At 36.4% G+C, this 19,260-nt stretch overlaps 1 protein-coding gene across 1 annotated transcript; it reads right to left on the bottom strand.

The window, feature by feature from the left end:
• Positions 1 to 2,532: 2,532 nt before the first annotated feature.
• LOC149837039 (Putative methyltransferase family protein) lies at positions 2,533 to 17,444 on the bottom strand. The gene is made up of 7 exons (XM_090007216.1): positions 17,376 to 17,444; positions 15,428 to 15,532; positions 4,651 to 4,737; positions 3,613 to 3,663; positions 3,443 to 3,536; positions 3,205 to 3,289; positions 2,533 to 3,114 (listed from the first exon to the last, which is right to left on the bottom strand). The coding sequence occupies exons 2-7, from the start codon at positions 15,527 to 15,529 to the stop codon at positions 2,961 to 2,963; spliced, it is 573 nt and encodes a 190-aa protein (XP_089863342.1). The 5' UTR covers positions 15,530 to 15,532; positions 17,376 to 17,444; the 3' UTR covers positions 2,533 to 2,960.
• Positions 17,445 to 19,260: the final 1,816 nt, after the last annotated feature.

Genomic DNA, 19,260 nt, shown 5'->3' with positions numbered 1-19,260 from the left:
TTCTGAACATATTTAGGGGTTAACTCTTACTGCTCAAGGGTCGACTCTTATTTGTTATGATCATGTGAATATCTTTAAAATCATCATTGTAATTGCGTAATCTTTTGGCACTTTTAGGGATATATTTACAACTAAAATATGATCCTTAAAAACATTTTAGATAATACTAAATCCGTGTACACTTGAGGTTAAATGGTAATTCCTTGGAGAGTTTTGTAATAATCAAAATCAGTCAACACAACTCGTAGGGGTAATATTTATTTTATAACCTTTATTGATGATTTTTTAAAATTTATATATGTATATCTTATGAAAAGCAAAGATGAGTCTTTTGAGAAATTTAAGATTTTTTAAGTTGAAGTTAAAAAAATTTAACATTGAAAAATTTCATCTTTTAGGTCTAATGGAGGAGGTAAATATCAATCTCATGAATTTATTAAATTTTGTGAAGTAAATGACATAGATAGGTAGAATATTGCACCTTGCATTCCTGAGCACATTGGAGTTGCAGAAAGGAGACCTAAGACTTTGATTGATATGGTGAATGTTATACTTACTAATTCTGGTGTAGATTTTAATTTATGGGGTGGTGCTTCACTTAGTGCTTGTCATATATTAAATCATGTACCTTACTCTAAGTATCATGTTACCTCTTATGAATTATGAAAAAATAAAAAAAATTGAATTTGAGTTATCTTAAGGTTTGAGAATGTATTGTATATATAAGATTAAATGAATCAATACAAACCAAACTTGGACTCAAGACAAGCACCAATGTTTTTATTGGATAATCCCAAAATATCAAAGATTATTAGTTTTTAACTTAGAAACTAAAGTGATTTGTGAGTTCATGCAAGCTGAATTTAAAGAAGATTTAACATTTAAATATTTGAAAAATAGTTCTTTTCCAAATGGTTTGCATGAAATAGTTCTTAGGAAACATGTTCTTAAACCAAAAAATCAAGAAATTAGAATAGACAAAAGATTTTAAAAACCAAAAGATTTCATACCAAACTTTCATCTTTACATGATAGATAGAGACTTCATTAACCTTTTCTGAAGCTATGTCCTCTACCAATGTTGCATCTTCGAAAATAGTGATTGAAAATGAAATTGAATCAATTCTTAAAAACCAAACATGAACTTTCATTGATTTACCTTTCGTTGATTTACCTTTAGGTTTTAAGACTCTTGGTTGCAAATGAATTTAAAAAAAAAATTAAGGCTGATGAATCTATAGTTAAATTTAAAGCAAGATTAGTTGCTAAAGGTTTTAAACAAGATTAATTGCTAAAAGAAAAATTGCTTAGAAAATTTGATGGCTTTGATTGCAAAACTACATATACCCCTCTGATCTCAATGCTAAATGCAAGAGATATTTCTCAACTTGAATATGCTAGCATCATTGACAATCTTATTTATGCTATAAATGAAAGTAGACCAAACATGATATTTTGCATAAGAAAGCTAAGTAGATACATTAGCAAACTAAGACCTGAGCATTGAAATGTTGTTCATAGGGTTCTGAAGTACTTAAAGGAAACTTTGAATTATGAGATTTTTTATGGGAAAGAACCTACCACCCTTGAGGGGTACAACAATAATGATTGAAGGATTTTATATCTATAAGTGGTTAGGTATTTGCTTTAGGATGAGGCAATATCTTGGGCATCCAAGAAGCAAACTATTATAACTCAATCCACTATAAAAGTTGAGTTAATAATGGAAGCATAATGGCTTGATAATTTATTAATAGAGATTCTATTGAAAATTAAGTTTGTACCCAGTAATTATACATTGTGATAGTCAATCTGTTATATATAAAGTTGTAAGTAATATTTACAATAAAAAATCTAGACATATAAGTCTAAAGCATAATACAATGAACAATTTACTCAAGCAATGAGTAATTTCTGTTGATTATGTTAAGTCTTGACAGAACTTATTTGATTATCTCATGAAAAGCCTTTTACAAAAGATTGTTCAAAATACATATGAGAATAAGATTAAAACCTATCAAAGAGATTACCTATGATGGAAACACAATCAAATGGCTCGGTCATATGAGATATTGGTTTAATGGGAAAAACAAGCCATTAAAATAATCAGATGAGCACTAAAAAGTACATATAGAGAATATCTTAAGTCTCATTTTGAGATTAGTATAAAAAAAACCTATCAAAGAGATTACCTTTTCTCTTTTATGCACTTATGCATGGACTACTAGACTAATTATTACTTGACCAAGAATTGCATCTGTTTTGTCTATTGTCACAAAAATCTCACTTAGATGGGACTAAAAACACGACCAACATAAGTAGTCATTTGAGGAATGAACATGCTATGGTACATTAATTTTGTCATACAATGAAGGTTGGTTTTTAAGTGTTACTCATGAAATATAAGAAAAAAAGGAGTTAGCCCGGGCATTGGTTTCGGTAGTCCCTTGGTTTTCAAGTTATAGGAGGAAGACGAAATGAAAAGAAAAGATCCATGAGAAGCAAGCCCTAATCCCTTTGCAATGAATTTAAGATCATAACTTATCACCTATTAATGAGTTGTACTTGTACATGAAAAAATAAATAGTTCTGATACAGAGAAGCCATTTAAAAAAGCACTTGAGGCCATCACTTGGTTGCAGACAACTTCCATAAATTGGCTCCATATCATGCTTGCAATTGTTATTCTACTATATGATTTTGTCATTCTAAATTCTCTGAACTGTTTCTCATTCTCTTCTATTCGGTTTGGAGTAATATCCTTGGCCAATTCATCTTTCTTATCATCATGCTCTCTGCTGTGTTCTGTTATGAACCGATATGTTTTCATTTATCTCTCTTAAGCAACAGAAATGTTCCATTTAGGCTAGACCCAGTTGTCAACGAAGAAGGAGTGACCTTGCAGCTGAGTTGAAGTTGAAGGTATTCATGTCCTCCCTGCAGATGTGGTGGGAGATTACCTTATGATACAGAGCCCTGTAGCTTTATCTCCACCAATTCAATGTTGCCACGCACACAAGCAAACTTAGATGCAGGCATGAATGAGAAGGCATCCAAAATCTTCACACATTTTAATCCCCATTTCACCATTAAGTATTCGATAAGATGGTGTCCACTGCCAACCAGCAGAATCCCAAAGAGTTCTTAAGAATATATTGAACAATTTGGTAGAAAGTAATTATAAAGATTAAGATGGTGACAGAACCTCCTATTATCATAGGTGGTGATGAATACTGATCCAGGAGAATTCTGTAGTAGGAATGCCACCGTTGCAAATAAATCATCAAAAGCTTACAAAAATAAACAATACGATCAGTAATGTAAATTCCACTGTTGCAAATAAATCATCCAAAGCTTGCAATGATACATGACATGCTCAGCAATGTAACTATCGAAGTTTCTCAGAAGCAAAAGTGAATTTGAAAAAAGGAAAAATTAGTTACCACTGGTCTCATACAATACATCTGCTCCAAGAATAATTTGAGGTTTCAACTCAAACAATTGTGCATCCCATTCTCCCCAAGTGAGACCTACTATCTTCAAAAGATATAGAATCTTAGGAAGGAGGGATAGTTATAATTATCTCATGAATGAGATAAAAAGTGAATCTTACCTTACAGCAGAGCCCATTGAGGTCACATATTGCTTGCATGTTTTCCAGTACCTATCATCGTGAAAATTGTAATCATGGAAATATTCAAGTATCATCCTCACATATAAAACATAATTTAAACTAGTGCAAGGTCCCAACATCAAACCTTTTACAAGGTTATTACAGCTTGCAATCATTATGATGGTAAAAAGAAGGAAACATAGTGGGAACATACAATAGCCCCGGATGCCTGTCCGAGATCACTGTAAACTCTTTTCTCTCGTGAAGATCCAAAGTTGGTGAATTCTTGCTTCACACATTCCAGAAACCATTCCTATGAATCTTTGAACCCCTCATCTACTATTGCAAAGGCTATGAAAAACAACTCATTACATGAATCCATACCGATCACAGATAATAATGTCTCCATGTATTTTCCTTTCAGGAATGTTCTGTCTACCATAAGAACGAGGGGGGGAGGGGGGCTAAGAAAATGTACTTAAATCTTTCCTGTCTATCCCTTTCTATGGTCCATAGAGTTCTATGGTTCACTCTTATCAAGTGATCCAAATAGACAAGAAGCTTCGTGAATGATTCTTCAAATGTACCATATAATCCTACCTTTGCACATTCTCTTCCACGCTTGAAGGTTGCCCGCATATTCTCCGGATAAAATTCATATGAAAGCTGTATGTAGATGGTCTGACACATTGTTGTCCAACATGAATCTATCAAGTCAGTGCCAGAAGAGATTAAGATACCAGTTTTAGGTTTAAGTCTGATACAAATCTTGCTCTGATGGAAGATTGATCTAGACCTTATTCCATCTAGACCCAAATGTTGACAAGTCTAAAACAAAGCTACCGTTGGAGAAGTGAAGTTTGCAGTTTACATTCAGAGTATATTTTTTTAGCCAATAGAGACATTATACATAAAAAAAAAATCATTAATTTATCTCACAATTATGGCAGATGATTTCCAAAGGATATATTAAGAAATTAATACTTTATATCATCTGCCACATGCATATGTTTTAAATCATTTTATTTATTGCTTTACCTGCACTTGTTCTGCATTATCAGTCAGTATCACTTCTGATCCCAATTTTGCTGCAACCAGACCAGGCAAGGAAGTCCCAGCACCAAGCTGCTTCAAAAGAAACAAGACTGACCATAATTAGAGAAATCAAGAATATGGTAGCTCATTTAAGCATTCCATCTAATACCATCTCCATACCAAACTAAAAACTTCAAATCACACAGTTTTTGAAGTTACAACTTACGAGGATTACATAATCATGCAAAGACAATGCACCTTCATTAACATAGAAGATATAAAGGGATAGTGCTTAGTCAATACCTGTATGTGCAGATAGGCAAAGGCAGCAATGGTTTTCTAGAACAATGGGTCCAAAAAAAGAGGGCACCAGGAAACCAGAAATAGAGCTACGTTGTGATGCAAATAGCAGCTCATAAGGTTGAACCTAAATACATGACCCGCAGGAGGGTGCCCTTAAAGAAAAGCAATACAAGAATTATCTACCTGGACACAGGACAGGCTTGTTGCCTTGATTGGTCTGATGTAGGATGTCACTGCAGTGCCTGCTGCACTACTGTAGAAGAACAATAATCTCCCACACATTTTTGTGATAATGCCAATTATTTGCAGTCATAACATTAGGTGCATTATCCATAATCAACCCCAGGCAGATTTAAGATTCCACTCCTTTCAGTATCGAACAGTATACTCTCTGAAAAGGGCAAATTTCCTTATTTAACTAGAACTTTTGATTCCATCAGATAAATATGAACCTCAATAACACTGTAATACTATGTTGTAAAGGTTGTAACGTATCATACAATATATTATGATACATCATTTTTTTTTAGAAAAACCAATACAGTACACCCCTGAACTCCTGAAACTAGTTTCAAGGTTGTATCCTGTCCTGTATCTTATGTATCTCACGATATGGTTACATATCTTAGGATACACCTAGATACAGTGCCTATCTTATGATACAGATACAGTGGTTTTTCACAATTTTTGAAGAGGTTCGGCCAGTTTTGACAGGACCTTTTTCATTTATAAGGTCATTTTTACCTCCAAACGCACCTTAAGCCATTTCTTTCGCTATGGGTGTGAAAATCTAGTGTTGCTAAGGGTTGAGATTTTAGAGCCTTTGGGGCTTCTTCACCCTAGAGTCCTTACGTGTGAATAGGGGTGAAGGAAGACAATCTATATAGATGCTTTAAGGCAATGACAAAGAATCAATATGTTGATAATGATGTTGAAGAGTAGTTGGGAGGTGAAGATGAAGAAGAAGGAGATGATGAAAAGGACATGTCTTTTGCCTCAACTTTAGAAAACTTGATTGTAAAATATTAAGTCCTGAGACTTAACTTTTAAACGCTTTAACTTTTGTATATGCTTATGTAATTTGTATTGTTTTGCGAGTCTTGTGACTGATGTGCATTTTTCTTATTAGTCATGATGCATGGATGTCATTGTTGTCTTATTGTCTTGATTCCTAGGTATTCAATCTTTTATGTGGTCGATTATTATTTGTTATGTGATAGTTTGGCTTTGTTTTGCAGTTTGTTGCTTTTTGCATTATGATTTTTGGGATTTTTTTATTATTTTAATTTTTGAATAAAAAGTCTTTATGTTTTCTACGATATGTTACAATATGGTACTTTATTTTAAGATTTCTGATAGGAGTTACGGTATACAATTTACAACAGTACTTTAATTAAAAACAATAATAACAAAAACTTTTAAGATCTAAATGCAATTTTCAGAAATTGATCATAATGCTCAGTATAATAAAACCCCTATAAACATAATCAGAGCATAATGCAACACATGAATCAACAGGAGCAACTCCTAGAACAATATTACCTAATGCAAATAACTGAAGATCAAGAGTAAACAAAAGCAATAAATACTTGTCAAAAACATAATAAAATTATTTGATGTAGACAAAAGAAAGATATGTTGCTCACATCTAAAAGAAAATTAAAAAATGATTCATGATTAAATTTAAATAACCGAATCATGCTAAGAGCTGTGTATAATATGTGTATCACTATTTTTGTGTCACCCCTCTTTATGTATTTACTTGTACATTGTAATTTTTTTTGGTATTCTTGTCTATGTAAAAGTAGCTCTAAGTCAATGATTTTTGTCTTGTAGTGTAGTAGAAGGGGTGTCCCCCTTATATGATGTAATCTCCTTCTTTTCTTAATCAATGAGTTCATTGAGAGTGCCTTTTTCATCTTCTTTGTGGTTCTCTCTTGTGCTTCATCATGAGGGCTTGATATGGTATGAGAGCCACACCCACTCAAGAAGAAGATTGCTGGTCGTGAGGAGGAGGTGCACAGAGCTGCATTCTTGCTACTGCTCCAGTCAGTGCCTCGAGTTGCGTGCTGATGATGTCGACATGCTCAGGTGAATCTCCGAGTTAGATTAATCTGAGTTGGGGTTTATTAGAGCATGATTTTGGAGAGCTGAATAAAAAAAATCATAAATCAAATAAAAAAAACCATTCATCGGAGCAGTATCCGATTTATTGTGGATTTTCTATGATTTTCTTGAAGTAGCGGTAAATAGTGTTCTGTTTCGATTTTTGTGCACATTCTGAGCATATCGATTGGTATTGATGTTTGGGTTTGACATCATTCTGGCCGTTTTTTAGTATGGTATATGTTAGAAGTGGTTTGGTTGCTCTTTATCCAGTTTTGGAGTTCTATTAAGCATTTGAGATGTTTGTGTGAGACGATAACTTGGTTATTGTCTATTGAGACCCTTAGTGGACCCGGTCCGAGTTCAAAAAACAGAAACTCTGGGGAGATCCAGATTACTCTAAACCATTAAGACATAAGTCTGAATCCAATTAGATGGATCGGACCTCAAATCAACTTGATTCCAAAAGAGATCTATATTGATAAACATTTGAAGTCTGGAATTGGACCCAGAAATAGGGATCGATTCTCCAAACAAGAGATGACCTATATATATATATATATATATATCAAAACTAATGCATAGATATGTGTGTTTGGATCCAAAATCCAAACGAGACAAATATGGGTCTCACATAAAATATTTGGGGTTTGAGTCCATTCGAACCCAAACCGATTAAAAAAATGCACCAATACATGAGTTGGAATCAGAATCCAATCTAGATCTGATCCAACTACAAACCATTTCTTAAAGTTCTCATTTTAAGGTTGTTTTTTATTTGAATCTTTGTAAGATCCAAATCCAAACACAACTCTTACTTATTTGTGGGTATATATATATATATACATTAGAATAAAGGATTGAGTTGGCTCCAGCTGGACCCAACCCAACTCAATCTGAAACAACCCAAACCTTTTGGGGTTGGATGTAGGTTGGATCCAATCGGATCGAACCCAGATCTAACCAAGGATGTCGAGACCCCTGTTGACATCCCCCAAAACCGACCCCCCTTCTTCCCTATTTAAACCCCCCAATAGGGGGGGTTTCTTTTTTCTCATTTGAACTCCCTCTCTCAGTCGATGTTAGCCAACACCCCACCCTCCACTTGATCTCTCTCACTCACTCTCTCTCTCTTGCCCTCGCCAGTTCCACAGACCACCACCCTCCTCTCTGTGGCGGCGTATCCCGCACCCTCCTTTACTGCTACCCTGGTCAGGTGAGCCCACTGCCCCTCCTGTTTCTTCTCCTTCTTCCTCTGCTTCTCTAGATGGACAGCAGCAACTGCTTCAGCGTGGCCGACATGAGGAGGAGCTGGTGGTTGCCACCTCCCCCTACTGTCACACATCTAGCTCCTGCCTATTTCTAATGGGGAAAACAGAGCCACTAAGGTGGTGGCTCTGTTCCGCCGAGGACCTGGGTTTGGCCCTATGTCACAGGGATTCGGCTAGGAGGGTGCCGCACCCGCGTCGACGCGACTCGATGCGGGTGCGGGTGCGGGTGCCGCACCGGGTGCGGTCAACTCGATCCTGGGTGCGGTGGATCATTAATGTCCATTTTAAAAAAAAAAAAATTGCCCAAATGGGCTTCGAAATTTTTTTAAAAAAACTTTATGCTAGTCTGTCAGCTGCAGCAGCAGCTGTCTGTCAGCTGCTGACAGCTGCAAAATTTGAAAAAAAAACCTGCCTATTCCCCAACCCCCTTTATATATATTACATTTTTGCCCCTGCCGCACCCCCGCACTCGGGTTTTTTGGAAGTGCCGAATCCCTGCACCCGCACCCGCACCCGCGCCCGCACCCATGTGACATAGGTTTGGCCTTGTTTTCGAGCAGACCGAGCCTGGCTTGGTTTGATAACCAAGCTGACTCAGTCAGCCAAATCCCTCCCTCGGCCTGCCTTGTCAGGCGCAGCCAAGCTAAACTCGGCTAGCACTGAGCCCAGCTCGGTTTTCTTAAACCGAGCCCAACTTGGTCAAGAGGCAACCTCGGGCTGCCTCTTGCTTGGCTCAGCCGAGGCCAAACTCAGTTCGGTCCCTTTTTGTGGCACCGAGCCCGGCTAAGTCAAACCTAGTCAACTCGATTCCTTTTAGAACCAAGCCGACTCATTTTATGACTCGTCAGACCGGCTCGGTCCGGTCGGCTCGAATTAGGTTCGGGTTCGGCCCCTGCAATGCAATCATCGCCTCCTCCACAAAAATATGAGAATTTAACCTCATTCTTTGCGCTGTGTAACAAAAAACTTTTAGTGCACCATATCGGTGCAACGGACGAGACTTCGCACGTTAGACACGCATATCAAGGCACATACAAGTTAAAAATCTTTGCTCAGAATCGTCAAAGATTCAGACCATCTTCGAGGTAGGAAAAAGTTGCATACGATGATGGCGGCTGAACATTTCTGATATATATGTATTTATGTTAAATATAAATATAACATTAATATATATATATATATACATTTAACTCAAGGATGCACTTTTGGGTATTCTTGTCCCATTTAAATTACGCTATTTACATTGTCGTCACACTATTATGTGCACATGCTCCTGCTTTAATAAATATGAATAATACATACGTATATAACTATTCAAAATATGCAGTTTTGCGTATTCTTGTCTTATTTAAATTATGATTTATTTCAAGTACATGGTTTCATGTACTTTAGCATTATTTAAGATAGCCTTTTTGGTGGTTGTTGCTTTAATATATATGTATTATATATACGAATATAATTAATCAGAGTACACAGTTTTGCATGCTCTTGCTCTATTTCAATTACACGTGCATTTCTTTAGAGTATGCAGTTTTGCGTATTCTTGCTTACTTTTAATTACGTGAGTATTTATTTAAAGTCGCAGATTTGCGCACCCTTGCTTTAATTAAATTTCAAGAGTTTTCATGTGAGATTTCAAGTCTGCATTCCCCTAATGTTTTATAAAATAAAATAAGGGTTTTACGTTCGCACATTTGTGATATTGGGCATACATATGAACTGCTTATCCTATAAACAAAAAAATGCTAGCATGCATCAAAGTTGTTGTGTCTATTTTGATCGAACAATTCCCAATCGTTGGAGTGTTCCTCGAAACACCATTCCAACCTAGTTCAAACTTTAAAATAAGTTGATATTGGCATGACTCAGGCATTCGCAATTGAGTCTTCTCTTCGAATCAATAAAACACAAAGACTTCGATTACGTAGACTTCGATCGTACTTACATCAAGTGCTTCCTTTCTGCATCCAGAATGACCTGGATATGCCCCTAGCCTAAGGCACGGAAAATTGTGATTTTTCAGAGTTGTGATTGGTCTTCTTTCTGAGAAACCAATATTGTTCTCATTGTTGATGTACGATCAGACATGCTTGTACGCCGATGAATGGTTTTGAGGTTTATGACAAACCTTGTGCGATAATGCACCACATTATGAGAAAATCACATAAACATACATGATCACCTTCATAGGCAAGATGCTTGATTTGCTTTAAAAGACTAGAGCATATTGAATGAGTTGTTAGATAAAAGAAGACCCGACACACTTATTCATCCTTTAGTTCTTTCAAGAGAGAGGATAAGAGGTACAAATTCTTATGGACAATATTATTAACAACTACGCTCCTCGAGTGGCAATGGCTCGGCGTCTTCAGCCATCAGAGTTAGGGGATAAGGGCTAGCAAATATTATTCTAGGTGGTGGATCCCATAAACTTCTGCAGAAGTTCAGATGCATCCTCTGTTTATTCCTGCCTTTGGGATCTTCTCTCTCGATCTCTTAAACAATCCCCATTAGAGCGGACTCAGTTAGTCGTTCGGGTTATAAATTTACATAAAATAATAAACCCCCAAACGGTCTTAGTTGTTTCTATGTTTTGTCTTGTGAATACCCACAGGTCAATAATTATCGAAACAAGATGATGATGTTCACTTTGCTTTTTTTGAAAACCGAATGTTGTGGAATATGATAATGCATATGCTAATCTTGTTCTCCGGTCTATTGTCATTGCACCTACCAGGCTTTCACGAGTCTGACCCATTTTATGAGATACAGGTGATGAATAGAAAGATGTAGGTGATGCCGCGGTGATATCAAGAATTCACTTTCTATTGTTCACTCCTGAGTACGTTTTGTAATTTTGTATAAAGACTTGTGTATAACACTATTTCTATCTAAAATCTAGTTTTGAATCTTCATGGTTTTGAATGAATGTATGGAAATGCAGACCCAAATCTGAGACATTTGGGGACTCAATTTGTTGGATGGAAATTTCGCCTGTAATCTACCCAAGGTTCGCTGACTTGTTCTTTTCAAATATTGTTTCTGCTGAACTATCATTTTTAACTCTGAAAAAGGATTAGTTATTAAAATTTCAAAATTTTCCTAAAATTTACAAGTTCAAAATTTTGGGGCGTTACACGTGCGATACAAGGTTGACGTACTTAAAAATGGGTCGAATTGTAATTTTTCAGTTTTGGGTTTTAAAGACTTCTTGAAGGCCGACTCCCTCATTTGTGTAAGTCATTAGAGAGGTATCCACACACCTTAGGACTCGTGAGAGCGATTTGGAGGGCTAATTCGTGCGTAAGAGAGAGGGATTTTGCGGTTTAGTAAAGTAAAAGTGCATTTCCACCATTTTTTCACTCAAGGAAGTGGATTAAGGTAAAAAAATCTTTATTGTGATACAAAGCTACCCTTAAAAAAAATTGCTTGGGGGGGTTGCCCCACCTGCAACCCCCCACCAACTTACCGCGAAAATTAGAAATTTATACCAAGGTAGAAACCAGGCTCCACATTCCTCCAACAAAGATGGCATCCAATGATCCGACATGGCAATGGAGCTCTCAAGTAATGAGTGAAAACCGATTGAAAATTGAGTGCAACTATTGCCATAATATTTTTGTTTATATAATATGAATGTACGAGTCTTGTGGCATGTTCTTAATTGCAAGATATTTAATATTTTTGCATTATTCCTATGAGATAGTTGATGTCTTATGTAGCTCATAGAGACATAAATGCTACATAAGTGATTTTATGGTTGTATTTTGTGCAATTCATCATTTTTTTGTATTATGATTTTTTTAGATTTTTGCTAGTCTTTTCTGATTTTTCATTATTTTCATGATTTTTTAGATTTTTTGAATTTTTTTATTAAAAAATTATGTTTTTTTACTGTACAATACGATACTATCTTATTTTGGGTTCGACCGATATGAGTAATGATATGATACTTACAACCTTGCTTGTATTCATATCGGTTGTATCATACGATACATGGTGTATAGTTCGATGCGTGTGTGGCACACTTTAAAAGGGCCAAAACTCAACTTTTTTAATTTTGGGTTTTAAAGACCTCCCTAGAGTCGATTCTCTCATTTGTGTAGAGGCCTTTAGAGGATAACCCACACACCCTAAGAGGCATAAGAGCGATTCAAAGGCCAATTCTTGTGCAAGTGAGAGGGATTTGGTTATTTAACACTTAAGTATTAACAAACTTGGTTATTTTGTTTTTGTTTATGTAATATGAAAGTGTGAATCTTGTGGCATGTTCTTAATTGCAAGATATTTAATATTTTGCATTGTTCTTGTGAGATATGCATGCAATATTATCTATATTAGTTGGTGTTTGATGATGTCTTATGCAACTCATAGAGACATAAATGCTTCATATGTGATTTTACGGTTGTATTTTGTGAAATTCATCAGTTTCATGTGTTATGATTTTTTTAAAAATTTTGCTAATTTTTTCTGACTTTTAGAAAAAATTTATTAAAATAATGTTTTTTTACGATATGCTATGGTATGTATCTAACTTTGGGCCTGACCGATATGGGTAACGATACACTACTTACAACCTTGGATTCAAAAGTTGCAATTTCTCGCTCAAACTGCTGGGTCGGTCAGCCATACAATGGTGAATTCGTTATCGGGCCTTGTAGACATCACCCTTCACACTATGAGAGCTAGCCATGCCCGAAGTCATTACCTTAACCACAAGGAAGGGGATGCCGAAGGCGAGGCTAGTGTCTGGAGTGAAGTTGTAACAAGGTAGTTGTATGGGAAGGTGCAGCTTGATCACCTCTTCTTCAGTTGTCCCTTCCTCTTCCTCTAATACTGCCTTTGCAGATACCTTAGATTATTGTCATGATTGGATAACAGAGTCACTTGTTACATGACAACTCATGAGTCTATCCTAACCAATTGTCATCCCTGCAGTGGAGTCTTTCACTTTGCAGATGGTTTATCTATGTCAGTTTTAAAAGTCTGTTCTATTTGGCCTAGCTTCTATCCTAGTATAAGATTGATATCTTTCAAGTATATCATGTTCCTTCTCTTGCTATGAACCTGATTTTCGTTGGCCAAATTACAAAGTTTAATTGCAATATAACCTTTTCTCCTATTGATTGTGTGGTGCAATACCAACTGTCAGGAAAGAGGATTGGGATCAGTCATAGGAGAGAAGTTTTATACCACTTGGACTGACTTTATATGAGTACACAGAGGAGATCTGAAGGCAGCCTGAAAGCAACAATTATAGAGGAGTTTGTTTTGTGACATTAGAGACTGATACATATTTCTAGCTCTAGGTTGCAATAGTTAGCATCTTCGGGGAGTCTTGGTGGGTCCAAGGTGATAGTATCGAGTCATCTACATGAGTGTGAGTTGTACATTGGCAAAGGGTAATGCCTTGCCATGTGGGTCTAGAGATAGGGAGTCAGAGAGTTTTGAGCTTGTAAACTCAAGATGTGGGGGTTTCACCTGTTTTTGTCTAAAAGTGGTTCGTCATATTTTTATCACCTTCATAGATAATTGTACAAGATTTACTTGGATATATTTCATAAGAAATAGAAGTGAACTTTTTGATATCTTCAAGAATTTTTGTGTTGTGGTTGAAAATCAGTTTGAAACTAGAATTAAGATTCTTTGAATTGACTCCAGTGGTGAATATGTAAGTTATGTGTTTGAAAAGTTTATGCAAGAAAAGGAAATAGAACATCAAAAGTTGTGCCCTTACACTACCAAGCATGATCAAGTGGCAGAAAAGAAAGAATAGACATATTTTAGAGATTAAGAGAGTTCTTCTCTTTGGTGGTTGTGTGCATAAAGCTTATTGGGCAGATGTAGTCCAGATGGCTATCTACTAGTATGTCATCAAGTAACTTAAGGGTATATCGCTTTTTTAGAAGCTATATGAGAAGGTTTCAAGTTATAATATGTTGAAAGTGTTTGGATCATGGTTGCCAGTCGGGGAAGCGGGAAGTGGGAAGCGGGAAGCGGAAGCAGGAAGCGAGGGACTTTCAAAATTTTAGGAAGCGAGAAGCGTGGGATGACTTAAATGCGAACCAAGAATCGTTTCGAAAGCGACCTAGGAAGCGAGGGAGAAACAAAAAAAGAGAAAAAAAAATAAAAAATAAATAAAAATAAATGAAAAAAGGGGGGAAAGCGTGTTTCCTATAAATGGGAAGCATGTTTCCCATAAAAGGGAAGTGTGCTTCCCAAAAAAACTTGCGCTTTGGAAGCACGCCGTTTCGCGCTTCCGAAACATGCTTCCCCACTAGGCTAGGCACTTCCGATAACTCTGGTTTGGATGTACCTATTTTATGCTCTTACAAAATAGATATAGAGATAAATTATCTCATAAAACTGTCAAGTGTTGCTTTCTGAGATTTTAAATAGTAAAAAAGGATATAAGTGCTATGCTCTTATTGGAAAGAAGGTTTGGGTATCTAGGCATATTGTCTTTCATGAGAGTATGCCCTATTTCAATTTAACCAATGACAAGGTAGAAAGTGAGTCAAATTTGTCCTTCTTGATACCATTCCTTGAAAAAGGAATAAATGAGCATGGTGAGGTTCAAGGGAGGAAAGTTCATCTAAGAGATAGCATGTTTGGACAAACCTATTTAAGAAGACATGAAAATGTAATTGAGATTCCTTTCTTGGATCAAGTAGAAGTAGAGGAAGTGGAAGATGCAGACGCCAATCTTGGTCTCATTCCATTTTCAGCTGAATCCAACTACTCAAATTTAGAGTCTCCATCTCAGTTGCCTTCTTCCCTTCCTCACTCTTCTCAGTTACATAGGAGTTCTAGTTTTTTGTTCCTTCCTCTCATTTTGTATCTTATGAGTCTTTCTCTCCTAGACATCGTGCATTTTTTTGCATTAACCTATTCATCTGTTGATGTAGTGGCAACAAACAACGGCTGAAGAGTTTAGTGCACTGGAGAGGATGCATGCATGGGAATTGACGAAGCTTCCACCAAGCAAGAGTATAGTTGGAAGCAAGTAAGTTTATAAGAAAAAGATGAAGGCAAACAAGTCAATTGAAAGACACAAGGCAAGACTGGTAGCAAAGGGCTACAGTCAGCAGTATGACTACCTCAACCACAGTGGAACCATAAAAGCGTGCTTTTTGCTGATACACATACTCTGCCAAGATAATGCTACAAGGCCAGACAAACATTCCATAATTTTCCTGCATAGCCTGTCAACATAACCACAATAGACATTTTCTATGTTATTAAAAAACAATTATCTCCATTGTATTAGCTACAAGCATTCAGTGTAATAAAAGTTTCATGGTCAATAACAACCAACTTAACAAAAATATTTTCTAGAGCTCTTCTGTCATCTTTCTTATCAAGTACAATCCACTTCTATTTGTTTGACTAGTAAAAAACATATTGATTGCATTGTTAGTTATGCTTTCATTATCAAAATATATCTTAGTCAACTCCTTTTCCAACCAGGCCGCAAATCTGGCCATATACTTAGCCTCAACCAGGATCCAAAGAAAGTGTTCTATGTTTTTTCTTTTCTTTTTTTCATTTCGTGCACTTACAGTGAAGTTACCTCTATGAAGAAGAAATTGTCTTATTCAAGGCCCAATATAAGCTGGTCTCAATACAATTTGACATATTTTAAGGCTGGATTCTTTTCTTGATATTTTTACACATATGAACTCTTAAGATTTGGTTGGAAGTATTAAATATGAGATGAGCTATTAGGTCAATGGAGTTTGTTTTATATTGTCAATTAAGATCTACATAGAACAGAGTCAACAGAGTAAAGCATGATGATACTCCAAACCAGCCACTAATACAAGGAAGGATCGCCCAAAAGCTGAACTAAAGCATGATGATACCAGATGTTCTAGTACATTTCTATGTCATCAAAATTGTGAGTGAACTTATCCAGCGGAACATCACATTTAGTTACAACCAGACATAACCACATTATGTTATGTCCCAGATATTCTGTAGAATTATTATTCAGTTATAGCAGTGGCTTCTCACTAAAATGATTTTTCACCTTTTTTTTTCAACAGGTTTCAGAAGTAGAAATCCTCTTCAGAAACTAGTTCTCTTTATTATCAAGCTAAGGAAATTCTTAAACACCATTTATTATGTTTATGAACTAATTCTTGATTTTGTCCTCCACTAGGACCATTGTAAGAATCATGCATGCACAAATGCTTGAGAACTGTGAAGAAAATTTTCTTTGTATCTGGTTCAAAATATCGAGCAACAGCTCCAGTAGAAGTGCACATACAAGTTATGTTTTGTCTAAAGATCAAAGCCACTCCAAACAGATTACTGTAAACATGTATATATTTCTTGCCTCGGTAGAGCATCCAACATTCTGAACATGACATGCACCTTAACTTTAATCTCATAAACACCTTTACAGCCTAACAAATATCTGGCCTAGCAGACATGAGAATAACCATGAGGCGTTAGTCTTTCAAAAGAGGCTTGCAGTGATTAGCACGATCAGTCATATTTCTAACATAATTTTTTGTGTTTTTTTTTCCTAAAGCTGCTATTTTGAATGTTCTGGCTCTAATAATTGTTGTCCGTCTTTTGCAGATTATTTTGATCTAATTGTTATGGTACTAATGGGGTATCTTCAGCTTGATTTTCAGCTATAAACAAAAACATTATGCAGAAAAATGCCTCAAAACCTTAAAGATCCCTTTTTTGGCAAAGGGGGGAGACCTCCAAGCCTATAACTCAACACAAGCATTGATTTAAACAAATAATGATAAATTAATTTTTTATTATGTTATATCCATTCAGCCACTTCTTAAAAAGATTTAGCTGTAGAACATGAGAAGAAATACTATGAACCTTCAGTAGGATGAAGAAAGATGAAGATAAGCAGGTAAACACTTTTTTCACATTGCTCATTAACTACAGCACCATTTTACGCAAAATATATGCAAGAGTAACTATGACTCAGATCATTAAATAGGCATCTCCCATTAATCTTGGTGATATACAAATCGAACAGATAATGGTCGGAAAAGTGGAGAATTATGAAAAAACCTCGATGATGGTAATCGTGAATTGATGGGATTGGTCATCTTCCCCAAATGTATGCTCAGAAAACGTCCTCATCATCTGCAGGAAAAAAAGGGAAATTAAGAACCTCTAACATGGAATCAAAGATCAGGAAAGAGAAAAAATAACAAAGTAAGCATGTAGAAAAGGAAAATGAAGTGCCTCTTACGTCCAGAGCGTGGGGTTGTCTCCAGAAGCAATGGCTGCAAAATGTCGACCAAGAACAAAGTCCAAGAGAGAGTCGTCCACAGCGCGAGGTTGTCCCAGAAGCAATGGGTGCAAAATCTCGATCAACCAGAACAAAGTCCAAGAGAGAGTCGCAGCGTGAGGTTGTCTCAAGAAGCAATGGGTGCTTTCTCATTCTTGCGTGGGATACTTGTAACTAGGGGTGTCAACGGGTCGGGTTTAGTTCGGATCCAGTAAACCAGACTTAGGACCAGTTTTCGGGTATGGTATCCGGACCCGGGTTTAATCGGGTTTACTGTAAGAAAAACCATACCGGGACCTGATAAGAACTACATGAATCAAACCCGGACCATACCATGTAAAACCATAATTTGTATCATTTTTACATTGAAAATTTGTGGGTCTTAATCGGAACTCGGGTTGGGTCTGGGTCTGGTATAAAATTTTACAAACTATACTTGGGTCCATGTATTAATCAGACCTTTGGGTCAGGATCCGGGTCTTCTTATTTATCACCATACCCGGACCCTATAGGGTTTGGTTCTGGTCGAGTCGTCCGGGTAAACCAGGCCCTTTGACACCCCTACTTCTAACATGTCTAGCTCTCTTGGAAGGCAAAGCTCTAGCAATTGTGTTTGCTTGAACCAATGGGGGCTCCACTTGTCACCTTGTGTTGGGATGTTGCGGGTTCAAAACCCAATGGTATAGTAGTATAATAGGTACTATCCAAAAACAAATGTGTTTGATTGAGGTCTTTAAGGACAACTTGAACCTCCACTTCTTGCTCACTCATATGGAAGTTTATTGTATTGTTTTAAATTTTCCAAGTATTTGCAAGTTTCTTGGAGCCATGGGGCTCCCACTACCTGGCCGAGAGAAGTGATATTTATCCACTTGGTGACCATCCTAATGAATGTTATTGTTTCTTCATTGTAGGTAGGCATGTTGGAACCTTGATTGGGTTCTTGAATCTGATTAGGGTGTGGTGATGGATGGTGGGACATGTGCGTCGGAAGGAGGGGTTGAACTTTCAACCTTGTGAAGATCGCATGCTTTGCCATTGAGCTATCCCAACCCCTTTCTCTTTTGTGATGAATCTCTAAATCTCCTGTAAAGAACTCTCTTTATTTTTTATTTTTCATTTTCATATTCTCATCTCTTACCTTGTGCAGGAAATTCACCATATTTACCGAGAAACATGCCCCACTCTCCAAAAACCACCCCTCTAATTGTACACCAAGGGTCCATTACCTTGGTAGTCATTGGGTTTCATTTTGTGAGACCCAATAGTCATATGTGGATCCAATACCTAGATCCAACATCTCTTACTTGGCCATAAGAGTGAACAAACATATTATATCATAACTCATGCATTATGTATCATATATTGCAAAATATGCACAAAGTGACCTTGCACAATTCTAAAAGGTTATATCAATATCTAAGTGTGATAGTTTTTCTCACATGCTATGGATTTTTTTTCATATAATCATATTGTTTATTCATCATTATATAAACCATGATTCTTTTTATATATAGTATGGATTTAACTATGACATCATGAGGTTTTACATGTACTAATTGGACTTTTCCTTCATGATATATCATTATCATGAGGATATTCACAAACTAAGTTGATTTTCCCTCATGATCTTTTTATGCACTCATTTTACACAACTATATG

This window comes from Nuphar pumila, chromosome 5 (genome assembly GCF_984573655.1).
Source record: "Nuphar pumila chromosome 5, dmNupPumi1.hap1.1, whole genome shotgun sequence".
In the NCBI taxonomy this organism is placed as follows: domain Eukaryota; kingdom Viridiplantae; phylum Streptophyta; class Magnoliopsida; order Nymphaeales; family Nymphaeaceae; genus Nuphar; species Nuphar pumila.
Note: the sequence above shows the minus strand (reverse complement) of the source record. Positions and strands in the feature narration are given on the sequence as shown.